Source organism: Coccinella septempunctata, chromosome 5 (genome assembly GCF_907165205.1).
Source record: "Coccinella septempunctata chromosome 5, icCocSept1.1, whole genome shotgun sequence".
NCBI lineage: Eukaryota > Metazoa > Arthropoda > Insecta > Coleoptera > Coccinellidae > Coccinella > Coccinella septempunctata.
In genome coordinates this window covers 39,902,816-39,919,105 of record NC_058193.1, presented here as the reverse complement: position 1 = coordinate 39,919,105, position 16,290 = coordinate 39,902,816, and the positions used below count along the sequence as shown (strand labels likewise).

Below are 16,290 nucleotides of genomic sequence, written 5' to 3'. Positions count from 1 at the left end.
AGTCAAAACACCTTTGGATAGCTTTCCGCTTTTTTTCTCTTTAATTTTTTTCCGTAGAGTGGTCAGTAATGTCGAGTACTAATCTCCGGTTATTGTTCCACCCTTATTCAAAAAATCAATCATGATTACTCCCCGGCAATCCCAAAAAACAGAAACAAGAACTTTTCCAGCAGATTTTTGGACACGAAACTTCTTAGGTCTTGGAGAACCATCACACTGTCGCCAGTCCATCGATTGTTGCTTTGTTTCTGGATCGTAGAAATGTACCCAAGTCTCATCCATAGTAACAATTCGCTTTAAAAAGTCTACGTTTTTAAATCGAGCACAGATCGAACACGATGCTTCTACCCTTTCACGCTTTTGGTCAACATTCAAACATTTGGGGATCCATTTTGCAGCAATTTTTCTCATGTCCAAATTGACGTGAACTATATGATGAACGCGTTCGTATGAAATATTCATTGCTTCAGATATCCGTTTTAGCCCAATTCGACGGTCTGATAAAATCATGTCATGAACTGCATCGATATTTTCGGGGACTGACACAGAAACTGGCCTTCCCGATCGATCATCATCTTCAATGGAAAATTTACCTCTTTTGAAGCTTGCAGTCCAATTTTTCACGGTCGCATACGAAGGACATTGATCATCAAGGGTATTAAGCATATCTTCGTAAATCTGCTGACCTCTCAACCCTTTTAAATACAGGTACTTGATGATGGCTTGATACTCCAATTTCTGATTTTCACAATTTCGGTGGACATCTTCTTTCTTTTAATTTATTGCGTAACTCTGGTTTACATTTTTGACCTCAAACATCTCACTGACATTTCTAATGAGTTATTGTTCGTTACTATGGTAACGCAATATATTTTTTTCAATAGAACTGGTGCAGGCTAACTAGATATAAATAAGTCCTCGTGCATGAATTGATGAAAATACTTCAATGAATAAACTAAAGTTCGAGGAATGAAATTCTAGTGACGGAACCTCGGATATTTTCCGAACTTATTCAACGAGAAACCCATTGATCAAGAACCCTTTCAGCGAAACGAGACGGGAGGTGGACTAATTCGAGAAAATCGAATACGAATTATAGCCTCAAGTAAACATCGTCGTCCTCTCAGTTGCGATCGAAATTAAATTTTTATTTCGGTTCGCGACGTTCTAAAAGAAACGGGGAAGATTAATTCCGGCATCAAAATTTTATTATTCGTAAAAAAAGAAAGTAAATACGGGCCCCGCGTTCCGTTCGGAGCCTCCTTTCAAGACGATACTAAATTAAATATGAAACTCTTTCCTACCACGGGGCCGGCTAAATGAGAATCTAGATATTACACGGGATGGATGACGTGTCCGGATAAATGGGATCCTTTGATCACGCCAAGGAGAGCCTCCTTTGTCTACCCGCCATATTTCGGCCGAATTTTGTTAGTTGAAGATCAGAGAGTCCGGACAATGTGGCGTCCAGTGGCCGTTCCAAGAGTGATTCTGCAAGGTGTATTTCTCTCGATTTCAGCAACTCTTCTAGTGATAAATCTCGAAATTTCATCGACTTCGGTGTAACCGTTAGGTCTTGACAAAGTCAATTTTCGAGTAATTTCTCTTCCAGGAAAATTATCGCAGATTCAAATATGATACATATTCTGAAAGAGCAACTCTTGTAGTAATAAATTTGAAAAAGGAACTATGAGCGTTAAGGTAGCCAAATGCCCACAATGCCCAAAAAGTACCTATGAGCGTTAAGGTAGCCAAATGCCCAAAAAGTAAGTATGAGCATTAAGGTAGTCATGGGCATTTGGCTCCCTTAGAAGAGTAACAGAAATTTCGATATTTATCACTGAAAGAGCAACTTTTCTAGAAATAAATCTCGAAATTTCATCAAGCCTGGTTCGGTCTTGACGAATTTTTAAGCGACATGATTTTTCATACAACGAAATTAACTTCAGCAAGAAGAAACGGACTGATGACAAAGCATTTCTCAAAAACCCGAGAGAGATCAGATGATACTAGCTAGATAAAGCTGCAGATAGCGGAATCTGATAATGTAAAAAATAAGTAGATAATAGAACAGAATTAATCTTTTGAATAAGAATACGATCGAGTTTAATTTAATTCTCTAACCTATAAACCCTCCGATATTTCTTGGATTCGAAAACGTCTTCCCAGTCCGGAGAGAAACAAAAACCGAGGGGAATTTCTTGGAGAACTTCATGATCAGAAGGAATTCGCAACTGTGTCTTGTTTCGGGTCTTAGCGAGCGTCTCGACGTCGCTCGACGGTTTGATCTCGTCCGACGGAATTGTCGTCTGAAGGAATTTCGGACGCGTTCATAATCGAGTTTGGAATTCGGATTTTCCTCGCCCCGCGTTCGGCATTTTTGCGATTGTCGCAATTAGGAGTGGGCGTCGATTTGGACGTCGTTATACGCGAAGACGGCGTCGGAATTTTCCGCATCCGTAGGTATCTACGTTCGAATTCCGGGTTTTCTTCGAGAGAGATATTCAGATGGAATTCGACATTGAAACGTATTGCTCGGCTCAATTCAATTTAACCTGCAATCTCGGGTCGCGAGCTTTTCCGTGTTTGTATCGTTAAGTTTTCCGATTGGAAACACGTAAATGTATATGTTGGTAATCTTCGTTCCTAACGGGATTTACTATCTTGTGTTGGGGCGATGTGATTTCAATAGGCGAAAACTCATATTTGTACTTCTAGTAGTTCTTTAAGTGGATAAACTATACTTCACCTAGCTCCAGATGACTTAGATACTAGAAGACAGTCCCTGTCGTAGTTTCCGAACAAGCTGTTCTATTCATTCATTCATTGTATCCCGTTACCGAGAATAAATCTACAAAAAGATTCAAAAACAAAACTATCAGTGCGATCAAACTTATAATTTCTTAGGGCTACTTGCGACTGTGCGTCCTCCAGAAGACTGAAGAGACGCAACCACGACCTACAGATCCTTCCACACTCCGGGCATGGATAGCCACCTGGCCGCCTCTGTATTCTTCTCGAGTCTCCAATATAACTGTGGACCAAAAACCTCCACTGTCATCTGCATAACGCTAGTTGTTCGCAGTTATGATTGCCATTAACTGATTTTAGGGATTGATGCTGTATATCCTTAAACCGCTTATACTAGCCTCTGGTTTCAGAGCTCCATCTGTGAATTCGCCATACAGAGATAATTTTGGGAGTCTTGTCTCTTGCATCCTCAGAATGTGGCCGCTTCATCTGAGTCGGGCCGTGGTTACTCGAGTATTAATTGTTATACAACTCGCGCGCTGCAAGACTTCTGCATTTGAAACTTTGTGGGATCATCTGATGTGCATTATTTGTCTTAGATAACGTTGTTGCGTTTGCTCAAGCTGTTTAATGTGTCGCCTGTATGGCGTGCAGCTTTCGCTTCCGTAAAGAACCGTTGGGAGGATGACTGCTCTGTAAAACGCTGTCTTGGTCTTCAGATTGAGGTCGTGATTTTGAAACAATCTGTCCTTTAGCTTCCAGAATGCCCGTGATGCCGAATTGATACGATGGTGTATTTCCGTGTCCAGGTTAGCCCTAGCATTTATGAAGCTTCCCAAGTCTTTGAACTGCTCGACCCATTCTAGAGTTTCATCCTCCAGGCTGATATCTGTTTGAAGACTTTCTGACGGGCTAACCAGCTGTATACCATTAATCGAATTCCTTTTCAAATCTTCCTTTCTATTTAGCATAGTAGATGATAGACCTTTATCTGAAATTTCGAAACAAATAGAATGAATATTCCTCCTTTCTTTGAGTAGATTCTTCAGATCCTATCGCCTCCTCGGTATCAACAATAACCCCAAAAGGCGACCGCGTTCCCGAAATAGACCGCAATCTCGACACTTCGAATTGAAGGTGACGATAGTCATCAACCATCAGGATAACGCACCGCGAACGGCAAATTGGACGAGACGGCCATTTTGCCACAGGTCGACCTTCTCGAAAGAAAACTCGGGCATGGGAGTCGAAGGAGGGTAGAGGGAGGGCGAACAAATTGGGGGACGTTGAAGCTAATCAAGACCGGAGTTTAGTAAGCGGACTAGTTACGCGCCATTGTGATGAATTTTGACGTGAAATTTGTGGGGGGTGGAGTTATTGGGGTTATTTCCTTGAAGCAATTAAGCAAAATTATTACATCCCCAATCATTTTCCCTTCGGGATGAGTATAAACTAGACAGTCCTTATGTAGAAACAACAACAGTAGTCGTTTTTTAGCTAGTTCTCCGTGTGAAGGTGAAATTTTATGAAAAATAAACCAATGTTGACCTAATCCTGCGATCTATGCGCTTGCGTTTACCTTGTTTTGCATGGTAGCGAAGTCGATATGTTTATACATCTCTGAAGATTCAACGGAAACCACGAAACTTGCGTTGACAGCTAGAAATGATGTTTCAGATAACTTTTCGTTGCGAATTCCAGCTGTAGCTAAGAAATTCTTCGGAATACACAATGTTTTCTTCCTTTCCAGGTGGCTTGGCGGCCGCCAGCGGCACGGGCGGCATAGCGGCCGCCGTGGTGACGGTAATCGGTCGCCCCCTGCCCACCATATCCGAAACGACCAACACCACCGCCTTCACGACCGTCTCCTCAAACTCCAGCCCCGAGAAGACGTCTTGCGCCAACGGCCTCGAGATAGACGGTCCCACCGCCACCGACTGCAGCGTGCAGTACACCCCGCCGACCTTCTACCCCGTCAAGAGGAAGAACAAGGACAACGCCGACTCCAAGAAGGAGCGAAAAGCCGCCAAGACCCTGGCCATAATCACCGGCGCCTTCGTCATCTGCTGGCAGCCCTTCTTCATAATGGCTGTACTGCTGCCCATCAACCCCAACCTGTTCGACAGGTATTTGAATATGTGCGATCTTTCATAAGTCATACACTCTAGATTTTAGGGGTTCCTTGGCTCATCCTATCGAATTTCGTATTAGGGAAAATAAGCATCAAAGTTGTAGTGGCAAGCATATCTATAGGTTGCTTTAAAACCAAGAAAACTTTGAATCCTTCACTGAATTTCAAACCACTTTACCCACAGGCCTTTACAAACACTGTTGGAATTATTTACTGCCTCCAAATGTGGCTAATCTAGATGAGAAAACCGATAGAAGAGCAAATAAGATTCGTAGAGAGGCTGCCATTCACTTCTATCAACTTTTCGTGAGAGAGCAAACGCTTGAGCTACTTGTACTGCTGGTGCACCAACACGTAGGGTGTAAGGTTTGAAGGAGCTCTCTATAAGGTTTGCCAGCCTCTGTATGTGGTGCATTATCAGGATGGTCAGAGGAAGATCATTAGTAGTCAGGGACAAATTGACAAATAATCATTTGGAGCAAACGGTTGAGCTACTTGTACTGCTGGTGCACCAACACGTAGGGTGTAAGGTTTGAAGGAGCTCCTTATAAGGTTTGCCAGCCTCTGTATGTAGTGCATTATCAGGATGGTCAGAGGAAGATCATTGGTAGTCAGGGACAAATTGACAAATAATCATTTGGAGCAAACGCTTGAGCTACTTGTACTGCTGGTACACCAACACGTAGGGTGTAAGGTTTGAAGGAGCTCCTTATAAGGTTTGCCAGCCTCTGTATGTGGTGCATCATCGGGATGGTCAGAGGAAAATCATTGGTAGTCAGAGAAAAATTGACAAAGAATCCTTTGGAGCAAACGCTTGAGTTACTTTAAGGGGTTTACCTCATTTATCTATCTATTTATACACATTTTCCAATGCCAAACACTCATATTGCTTCAATGGTGGACAGTGCGAGACTGTTTCATGCCTTTTTTCTTATCAGGTACCTGATGTCCTTCTTCCTGTGGCTGGGCTACTTCAACTCCACCCTGAACCCCATCATATACACGATCTTCAGTCCGGAGTTCAGGCACGCGTTCAAGAAGATACTGTGCGGCAGGAACTACGCGCGACGCAGCCGCCACTTCGGCATCAGACACTTTCAATGATGGCGGCAGAGTGATCGCTTCCCGTCGGATCCGCCGCCGATCGCGGCCAGGTTGGCGGCGAGCGTCGCGGCCACGGCGGTCGCGTCGGGCGCGAGAAACGTGACGTTCAAGTGCGACTGATCCGAGGAGAGGAGATCACGCAAGGTGTCGCCCTCTAGTGATAGTGACGGTAGCAGTGACGCGGAGAGACGCGTCTATCTCGAGATGGGGCCCATCTGACCAAGGGGCGGTTCGAAGGTTGTCGCGCTCGATAGGAGGGTGGAAGACGAGGTTTGAGTCGAGGAAGGGTTGTTGAACGTCTTGGAGAAAAAGTAGAGTCGTCTGAGAACGTGGGTCGAATCAGGTCTAGAGATGGCGGTACCATCGTCAGGTGTACGACGAACCTGAAGTGATCCCCGTTTAAGATGCATCAGTATGATTTCTCAGGTTTCCATAAGAGCCAAATCATCAAACTTTGATTTTCGAGCATGATCAAACGATAGACTGTTTGTAGATAACCATGAGGTTCGCCAATTTGGCTGCAAAAACAACGCGAGGGACAAAGTTAGCAGGGTCATGAAAAAAAGTGGGTGAAAGTCTTATTCGACTTTCGGAGACCATAAAATCGGAACCGTGGACTTGGAAAGATTCGATATCGTTCGTTCCTATCTAGTTTTCATTGAATTCAAGCTGAGGATCGAGGAGATGTGATCTTTCTGGGCTATTTAACAGTCGTTCTTCTTTATCGGTTTTATCTCCGTCGTTCGCGATGTTTTTGCAGCTTTATGTAGAGAAATGGCGATCTTACAAAGTAATTCATTCGAAATTCCTATCGAAGATACCTCCAAAATAATGAGTAGTATTTTGTGACAATGTAGCAAAATTTGTTCAAAAAGGTTCTTTTCACGAGTGTGTCATGTCCATATAAGGTACTTTTCCTCTCAACGATGTGCGATTTCCAGGTAATCCATCGCATAACTAAATGAGTTTACGTCAACACTTCTGGTCTAGAACTCTCTTTGTTCATCTACTGACCACAGCGTCAGATTCAATTTTTAGCGATGGAGTGATTTTCTTAAGCTGATCTATATGGTTTTGAATTCCTTAAACTCAGTCAAGCTATTAATTCACCTCTGGATGACGCATACCCATATTTTTATGTCATCGCGCGCTAGTTTCGATCTACTTTTTACCCTACCGTCAATTTCAATTTTCGGGTTCAATTCGATGTCATCCAATATACGCTTAGAAGTGCCTAACTTTCATTGTCCCCGGTGGATAATGATAGGAAAATAGTAGATGAATGACCCGATATGAAAATTTTTCTTCGATATTATACTCTTCTAGGAAATCTTCTACTGAATAAACTGAAAATGATTTAGACCCATGGCATCCGCCGAAATAAAATCTACAAATGTCACGATCTGAATCGAACTATCAAACCATCATCAACAGAAATACCTTTTTGTCGAGAAAGAGTAGATGCTGACCATGGTTTCGGTCTCATTTGAACTTTTCACAGTAACACAACTCAAACCCCGACGAAAATGGAATGAATTGATGGCCCTTTTATTCGATGTCAGCAGCCGGTATAGTGCATTAGTACACCCTAGCGACATCTGACAGGAAACGAGGATTAACTCGACCCGTTTTCCTTACTCTGACTGGGCCCAAACTCTCAGATTACAGGAATCGTATTTTCAGGAAAATCCAGCAGGTAACACGATTCCCGAAATCTGAGATTTTGGTCTAGAGGAGTTTCTCTATACCATAACTACTGACCAGCTGGGAATGGAATACAAATTTCTGTTTCCCCATTTTCCTGAGGATCTTCAACTTGTCGAAACCGTTCTCACTCGACGATCGTGCTTAGAACCGTCGTGAAGACTTGGCTCGATATGGGCCCCTCGTGTCATCCCGACCCCAAATGAATTTATTCAATGTGCCTATCGCAGATTTCTCCTATTAGATCGATGTTAACTCTACTGAGATTAGGTAGCCCCTCTTATATATTGTATATAAAATGTACATAGTCACTCACCAAATTTTCATATATACTCACCGATTTCAGTTTGTGAATACGTCAAGTATATTAATTCGAGTTTTTCTGAACGAAAAATTTACCACGAGTCTTTCAAAATATCTGTAATGAGATTATGATATCGGTGTTCGGTGGTAGATTTAGGTACCTAAAGTTCATTTCCTGGACAATACTTCGACTGCACTCACCCGAGTAGAATAAATAGGTTGGATTCCACCTACAATAGATAGAACTGTTTTTATTTTTATTGAAGATTGGAAGAAAAATCTTCGAATTTCGATAGTATCTTATACATTTTCCTCCCCAATCTATGTTCATTCAGGAAAATAGTATCTGCTATGAATCTTTGGAAGAAACGGGTATAAACTTATGAAAATAAAATGTACTTTATCGAATCAAAAAGTCTATCTAATAGTTCGTCATACCTACCCATCAACTTTCAGACCAATACCAACATCACTTTCACCTTCACAAAATTCACCCTGAACAACTGAGTTTCGCATATTATACAGGGTATCCCCAAATTGATGCAACTAAATTTGGTCGATATTTTTGCCAAAAAGCCCCCTCTTACTCACAAAAAGGGGCCCCCTTGGCAAAAATGATAAATAGGGGTCTCCTAATTTCGTCTCTGAGACCAAATTTTCTTTCGTGAATTTCGGGACACCCAGTATATCAATGCAAGATACTAGGACAATGGCAAGAATATGTAGAAGTGGAGTTTCATTTTTCTATTTAACAGAGAAGTCTGTGATTACGTAGCAATGGTGATGATAATTTTCTCTATAGTTCAAAAAAATTCGTCACCAAGCATGATATCCTGCGTCTTGACGTTACCTTTAGCTTGTACCACAGAGTGAAAATATGCAATACCAGCATGAAATTATGTATTTTATAGAAAGAGAGAAACGATCATCAGGCCAACACCTATCTCTTTTCTATCGACATAGACCTGACTAACTTAAACTAATTTGAATCGAAATTTATTTCCTTTAGGCGACACTAGCACCTCTGTCGGATAAAAAATTAATTGTCTACCGGTACACGATTTAGGGGAGGAAAAATCTGTGATCGATCGTTCTCATTCTCTCCATACTTTCATCAAATTTGAAAGGTGACCACAAAAATTTTTTGTAGAAGCTACACAGAATATCATCCTTCAAAATTCCAAAGCCTACTTGACGAAGAATTTTCTTGATCGATATCGGAGTGTATCCATTCTACTCTTCTTGCACATTCGGATCCTCAGTTGTTCGACTTCATCAAAACTAATGAAGTGATCTCATGAAATGTGTAAATATTATATCTTATGTTGTACAGAATTCTATATGTAGTACTCTTTTAGAGTTTGAGAACTATCTGAATGTATACACAAAAACCATAAGAAAATGGAATCAAAAATGTGATGTGCAATCATTGTAGACACACGAGATGGTATCGAATTCAACTATTTTTATTTTTGTGTACTAGAAAATACTTCATGTCTCTTCTTTCTCAGTCTCTTCTTTTTTTTTTTTCGTTTTTCTTGAATTTGAGCGAAGTTCTCGTGGGTTTACTGCGGTTAAAAATATTCCTCTATATTTCAATTGAATATTATGTGTATATTTTATGGTGAATGCAGAATTAATGAGTGCTTCCCTGAATTACGATAATTGTGATATGGAATTATTATTCTTTTTGCACATATTGTTATTGCATATGTTATTGTCGCACTTCCGAGCCCTAAGTGTGATGATAACTGATCATAACATTTTACTTGACTAAATAAATAAATAAATAAATAGTTACGACCAAGGTAACTCAGGATATTTGAGATTTTCAACTTTTATTGGGATTTTTCGACTTTTTTCCGTAGGTACAGTCGGCGGGAATATATTTTCTATTTTGTGGGAATATCCTGATATCACGCGAAGATTATTGTAATTCGATTGTTAAAAAAAAATAAATATGAATGTTTCCAGAAATTGTGTTGTATTTGTTTCTTTTTTCCAGGTCGAGAGAAAACTACAAGAATCCCTTATTTGTCAGTTTTACATCTACTGAGTTGTATATAATGATATAGAACGTATTCTTCTTCTTCTTCTCGATTTGGCCCCGCCGCTCAATTTTCCTTGGGCGCTGACACCTTTTTGACCACCCAATTGGGTATTTTTTACTCCACCATCTCCTCCTGCTCCTCCTCCTAAACTCATGCCGACCGTGGTTCCTTTTCCTCCTAATTTCACGTTAGCTTTCACAGACGCCCCTTTCCCAATTATCGGTAGGTGCTCATAGAAACCTGAAAATTGAATTTTTCTACAAGAAATCAATGATCAATCATTCTGTGATCGTTTATCAAACGTTCATTAATCACTTGTGATTTATGAACCATTATACACTGATCTGTCAAACTTTATGGTCACAACCACAGAAAGAGGCTCTGAACATAGAAAAGGACAGATATTATTTGAGATTCACCTTTGAGGCCGCTCATTATGGATTTTTCAGCTTTTTGGGCGCCTTTGAAAGTTCCTTTCAAGACATCCATAGGGGCTTCTATCAAGGAGCTTAACGCACCTCCAATACCTCCTCCCGCACTCCCTCCTGTGGAAACGTTGATCGAAGCTCCAAATCCATGAAACAGTCCGCTCAACGAGGACGAGACCGATTTATAAAGTTCTACAAATTTCGGGAATCAGCGCATTTTCCGACAATAAACTCCGTAAAAACTTACTAGAAGCAGATGCCACCGGTGAACTCACCAATTTACCCAGGGAGCCAGTGAGACCTCCACCCAACAGTGTCTTACTCAGAGCTGAAAAATGTTGAGAGAAAAATCTGAATTTAACGCAGATAGGTTCAAGGAGTCTGTGAATTTTGATCTATGACTGCTCTGTCCAGTTTGTGGTTTACTCTGAACATAGACTTTCATTCTATGGATGTTGAAAGGTTATCTCAAACTCTATGAACCTTTATGAGTTGAATTTGTATATTCGTGTTCTGTGGTCGGAACAAGTAATTCGTAAACTTACACTCTGTGCTGCTTTTCGTTTTTTCCCATAAATTCTGGAAAATTTCTACTGGTTTGGTGAAAATTGATTTTATTTGAGTGCCCAAGCTACCTCCTCCAGTAATTGATGCTGTCATATCTGCGAAAATGCGAAAAAATCTCGAATATATCATTCTTTGACATTGTTGCATAGAATGTGATATAAGTAATCAACGGAGATGAAGAAGAATTTGTGTCCACGAAATTCTAGAAATGGAAGCTAAGCAAAAGCAATTCACACACTCACTACTTAGCGATGAAAGTGGTGAGCTAATCGTTTGGCCTATTTTGTCAGTTAAGCCTTTTCCCACCAGAGTGTTTGAAATATCTAGAAAAAAAGTTAAGTGTATAAGTGAGAAGGAAATTCTATGACTTAGGACTTGCCTCCCATCGTTTTCTTCGATGTGTTCCATACATTTTTAAACAGGGTTGTGGGTTTGGTGAGAACTGTTGAAATTTGCGTTCCTAAACTTCCACCGCCAGTTATGGATGTTATCGTCCCTGTAGAAAGAAACACCGTAAAAAATACCCCATCAAAATTCATGTGAATTCACCTTCGATCTTGTGCTGAAGTGCTGACAATGTTAATCCAATAGTTTGTAAGGGACGGGACAAGACGATTTTTAATTGCTGACCTATACTTCCACCGCCAGTGATAGAAGCTGTGAAATCTGGTCCAGAAAATTAATAGGAATCAGGATTTATTTAATGAAATTTAGTGATAGTACATAGAAAATAAATTATTTCATGCATCTCATCTATTTATTTTCTATGGTTATTCAGGGATGACCAATATACTTTTCAATATCGACATCAACACTGTTCCGATTCTGTAAATTGTGATATTACTTACGAGAAAGGGATTTGCCTGGTGCGTTCAATACATTCGATAATTCTGAAGTCAATTTTTCACCTATTATTCCTTTAGTTATTCCCCGTATTGTCATTTTTATCTGAGAATATCCTTTTTCCAAATACATCATAGGTGTACTCACAACAGAGTATAAAGTGGAACCTATTTGACTACTTGTCAGTGAAGAAGCGATCTCTGAAAAGTGAATAAGAGATTAACTCAAAAAAGAACAATATCTACTTATTTTCTTTTCCTACTAGATATAGCCTTTTCCGGTGAACTTAGAGTGCTTGATAACTGTTCGGTTAATCCTTCGCCCAAAGTAGCCTTAGAAAAGTCTAGAAAAAGAATTAAATTAAAAAACAATTTTTTTATTTTTTCTTTTACCTTTAAGTTCCTGTTTCGTTGTGCTCCATACATTTTCCAAGACAACAATAGGATGTTTCATTACCATATTTATCTGTACGCTTACACTACCTCCCCCCGTTATTTTTGAAATAATTCCTGGAAAACAACCCGCAATCAGAATATGATGCAAGATGATTTCATCATACACACCTCCTATCTGACTGAAGAAATTCAATGTACTCTTATAAAACCCTTCTGTCACGTGCATAGGTAGCATCACTACGGTACCTAAACGCTCGGTGAGGACTTGCCCCAAGAAAGGCTGAACAATATCTTTAAAATAGGGTGATTAGAATCTACAAAAAATGAGTTTTTCACGTTTTCTACCTTTCGTAGAAACCGAAACCGACTTCACAGCCGCATCCGATATTTTCAGACCGAAACTCCAAATTTCCATTCCGACTCCAACCGGAACTGAGCCAGCAGCCACAAATTTACCGATAATACCTCCGTTTTTGAACTCCGAGGAGTAACCTGAACAAAAAATCATGATCTAGGGTAGATCTTTCTTCTCGAAATCATATCATACCTGAAAATCTCTGGGACGTCTCATTTTTGACGGTTTGTATCACTGATTGTGCTTCTTTCGAAAATTCTTTCACACCCTTCACGGGTGCACCTATGATACCCTTTATATCGCTAGGGATGCCCGATGTTTTCACGGAGTCGGTCATCTCTGTGAATGGGATTCAGTGTTTAGATCTTAAAAAGAGTGCTCGACCATAGATATAAAAGTGCTATGAATCATAGATATAAAGATGCTCTGTGTCTATGACTGAAGTCATAGATATATAGATATGCTCTTTGATATACGTCATAGATAAACAGGTACTCATTTCTATGAGTCAAGCCATAGACAGAGTGTCTCAGTCTATGATTCATTCCATAGACATCGAGTACTCTCATTGAACGCTTTGAACTTATGCTTACTTTTAATTTCGCTGCCAACGTTCGAAGAAAGTTTAGACACAGATGATTTAACTTTCTTCAATCCACTCCCTATTGAACTAAATGGACTCTTTATAACGGATGTTATCTCGCCAGTTAATTTCCCACTAACCACCTTATCCGAGAAGCCTGAAAATAAAGCATTTAGTGTAGAATCCATATCTTTTCACGTCTGTTGATGTACTTTCAACCTGCTTATATGCGAAGGATTGAACGGAATTTTCTAATTTTATAATAGAATCGAAAAGAATTCTTATGGATCCACTTGAACCACTATATATGGTTTTCAATTGACCACCGACTCCGCCGATCAGCCCTGAAGCAAAGTTATGTATCTTGATGGTCAATTGAGACAGGTATCCCTCAAATTGTGATGAGACGGTGAGTACTTGATTCACGGAGTTCACTCCTAGGTAGAAAAAGTATGACATTACTCCATTAACGACCTTTTCTGTTCCAACAATTACCCCAACGACCATTCCAGATACTGAAAAAGAATTAGAGAAGATTTCGCCCCTATATAAATATGATCTATGATTTCACCATAGTGATCTATGTTCTTTGGCACTGAGGGTGGGTTCAGAAAAGTTTTACTTACTGGAATTGGTCGGGGCCAGAGGATTTTTAGGACATTGATCTGCAGTTTTACCTATGAAATTGAAATTAATATGTAATTCGAAAATTAACAATGCAGTAGAGTGATACAAGAAGGAGATGTAGATATTCATGTAAGCTTTTCTTCATCACTCGACGAGTTGAATTTGTAGGAAACGAAATTTCATAAAAGGAAAATATAAATTTTCAGAATACACATTGATGACATTAAAATGATGAATCGATCTTTTCGATCCATTCAATATGGTCATGCTATTTCTCAACTCTTTCGAAATAAATTTTACCCAATCACCGAATTATTATGCTCGATTTCTCAATAATAACTCACCTGAAAGAATAAAGTTACCACAGAATAAATATAAAATAAAAAATGCCGTTTTAGGCATTGTAAAACTAGACTTCTCTATCATTTCAAAAATGTATAGAGCTTGTTGAGTGTTCAAGTCACCAAACCCAATTTTTTCAAGCGATTATTCGCTTATTATGTTGTATTTACGAAAAGTCTTTTCGATAAGATAAATAATTACCTATTGGTAATTCGTTACTCAATTATATGGTTTCGAAGTCTCGATATGTGGTGGATATTTTCCAGTGTAAAATACGGCTCGTGTGGATAATGATAACACTTTACTCAATTTCCAAATAGCTCAGCCAAACATTTTAGCATGAAATATGACTAGGTTACATCAAGGTAATCAAGTGACACACCGATAAATATTATTCTTTGCCAAGTAGTTGCGAAGATTAAGTTAAAATTGAGTATGGTAGTTGCTTGGGTCATTTTTAACAAATTATTTCGAAAAATTATCATTATTTTCTATGATTGAGGATTTAATGTTTCTATGACCAAACCGTTGACATCGACAGCTCATCTTAATCTGTGACTCTCATTTCTATGTCCAAAACGTCAACCTCTTTGCAGGTAGGAATTGTAACGTGTTTTAACTTATAACATATTTCCCAAAAAATTATTCAAACTATCATAATTTGATTGCGAGAAATCAGTAACTATGGATGAGCTCAAAACTGTTCGATGGGCCGATGAGGTCGAATTAGAAGGGGGTGCCCTGCCCCCTTCTACAGAAGTGTACGAGAACGATTTGAAAATTGTTACAGAATACAAATACGAAGGAGAGAAGAAAGTAAAGATTGTGCGTGTGTATAAAATAGAAAAGCGAGTCTTTTCCAAATCTATAGCTGTTAGGAAGACGTGGAAAAAATTCGGTGAAAGTGCCAATGACAAGCCTGGACCGAACCCTGCTACAACTATTGTTGCTGAAGATGTTTTCATGCAGTATATCACTAACAAAGAGGAAGAGAATAAGCAGGAAGATGACGGTTTAGATAAACTGAAAGGTCTGTTCACTGAATTAATAAAAAATATCAGCGAAATGAATATTCTTTGTTTACAGCATTGGGAGATAAGAACGTTGTTAAATGCAGACTTTGCAGCGGAGATCATTGGACTTCAATGTGTCCATGGAAGGCTACAGCCTTAGCTGGTGGAAAGGTGCCAGATGATAAAAAGGGATTGGGTAAGTTTATCTTAATATCTCATTATTATAAACTAATTGTTTGCTTCTTTAGGAGGCACAACTACTTCGAATGATGCTGCAAAAACTGGAAACAAATATATTCCACCGAGTCTTCGAGGAGAAGGTGGAAGTAGAAATCGTTCAGAAAATCTCAACATGAACAGAAGGGATGATGCAACAATAAGGATTTCTAATCTCAGTGAAGACACCACGGAACAAGAAATTGAAGACCTAGTTAAGAACTTTGGACCAATCCAGAAGTTGTTTTTGGCCAAAGAGAAAACAACTCAGCTTTGCAAAGGTTTTGGTTACATTCATTTTAAATTCAGGAATGATGCAGCTAAGGCTATCAGTATTCTGAACGGATATGGACACAATCATTTGATCTTGGATGTGGAATGGTCGAAACCTCAAACTCACAACAATAATAATTGAAAAGTAGTGTGTAATGTTCATTTACATTAATAAATATCTTTTCATCAAATCTATTTATGCTTTTGCTTATTTAGTGTTTCAGTATCTTTATTCATGTGAGTACGAATGTAATATTATCTTGAAAAACATGTTGATTGCAGAGGAAAATTAAACATAAAATATTTTTTATTCAATCGATGTATAATCCGCAAAACTGATACCATTGGAGGCTGACAAAATAACCTATATGTTGGAATTTCTGAGAATGTGGAATATTATAGATGTAGTCAGAAAGCTGAAGGATGGAGCTTTTGATCAGTAATTGAACAATATTTAAATCAAAGATATTACACAATATCTTTGATTTAAATTCACTTTCCGATCCGCAATGAAGCGAGAAATAACCTAAAATCGGGAATAGTTGGGAATTTCCGCCGATACAAAAAAGTTTTACTTTTAGCATATATCGCAAGCCAACGAACA

General features: G+C 39.3%; 3 protein-coding genes across 3 annotated transcripts in view; 2 read left to right on the top strand and 1 right to left on the bottom strand.

Annotated features, from left to right (window-relative positions):
- LOC123313393 (5-hydroxytryptamine receptor-like) overlaps nt 1-6,816 on the top strand; it is a 69,540-nt gene extending 62,724 nt beyond the window's left edge. Inside the window, exons 5-6 of the mRNA XM_044898261.1 lie at nt 4,502-4,877; nt 5,821-6,816. Coding sequence (XP_044754196.1) covers nt 4,502-4,877; nt 5,821-5,986 — 542 coding nt within the window. The 3' untranslated portion in view covers nt 5,987-6,816. The remainder of the gene's footprint in view (nt 1-4,501; nt 4,878-5,820) is intronic.
- Nucleotides 6,817-9,956: 3,140 nt separating this feature from the next.
- On the bottom strand, nt 9,957-14,346 carry LOC123313469. The gene is made up of 17 exons (XM_044898365.1): nt 14,187-14,346; nt 13,842-13,892; nt 13,428-13,730; nt 13,226-13,372; nt 12,825-12,971; nt 12,623-12,769; nt 12,446-12,568; nt 12,275-12,391; nt 12,145-12,225; nt 11,888-12,082; nt 11,589-11,705; nt 11,419-11,535; nt 11,282-11,362; nt 11,018-11,134; nt 10,720-10,800; nt 10,464-10,664; nt 9,957-10,284 (listed from the first exon to the last, which is right to left on the bottom strand). The coding sequence occupies exons 1-17, from the start codon at nt 14,266-14,268 to the stop codon at nt 10,043-10,045; spliced, it is 2,349 nt and encodes a 782-aa protein (XP_044754300.1). The 5' UTR covers nt 14,269-14,346; the 3' UTR covers nt 9,957-10,042.
- Nucleotides 14,347-14,731: 385 nt separating this feature from the next.
- LOC123313470 (eukaryotic translation initiation factor 3 subunit G-like) lies at nt 14,732-15,881 on the top strand. Its single transcript, XM_044898367.1, has 3 exons — nt 14,732-15,214; nt 15,271-15,393; nt 15,446-15,881. The coding sequence occupies exons 1-3, from the start codon at nt 14,869-14,871 to the stop codon at nt 15,826-15,828; spliced, it is 852 nt and encodes a 283-aa protein (XP_044754302.1). The 5' UTR covers nt 14,732-14,868; the 3' UTR covers nt 15,829-15,881.
- Nucleotides 15,882-16,290: the final 409 nt, after the last annotated feature.

Coding starts and splice junctions, on each gene's coding strand:
- LOC123313469 (XM_044898365.1), bottom strand. CDS start 14,268: ATGATAGAGAAGTCTAGTTTTACAATGCCTAAAACGGCATTTTTTATT. Junction 13,893..14,186: donor TGGTAACTTTATTCTTTCAG/GTGAGTTATTAT, acceptor TCAATTTCATAG/GTAAAACTGCAGATCAATGT. Junction 12,083..12,144: donor ACCGGAAAAGGCTATATCTA/GTAGGAAAAGAA, acceptor TTCACTTTTCAG/AGATCGCTTCTTCACTGACA.
- LOC123313470 (XM_044898367.1), top strand. CDS start 14,869: ATGGATGAGCTCAAAACTGTTCGATGGGCCGATGAGGTCGAATTAGAA. Junction 15,215..15,270: donor CGGTTTAGATAAACTGAAAG/GTCTGTTCACTG, acceptor CTTTGTTTACAG/CATTGGGAGATAAGAACGTT. Junction 15,394..15,445: donor AGATGATAAAAAGGGATTGG/GTAAGTTTATCT, acceptor TTGCTTCTTTAG/GAGGCACAACTACTTCGAAT.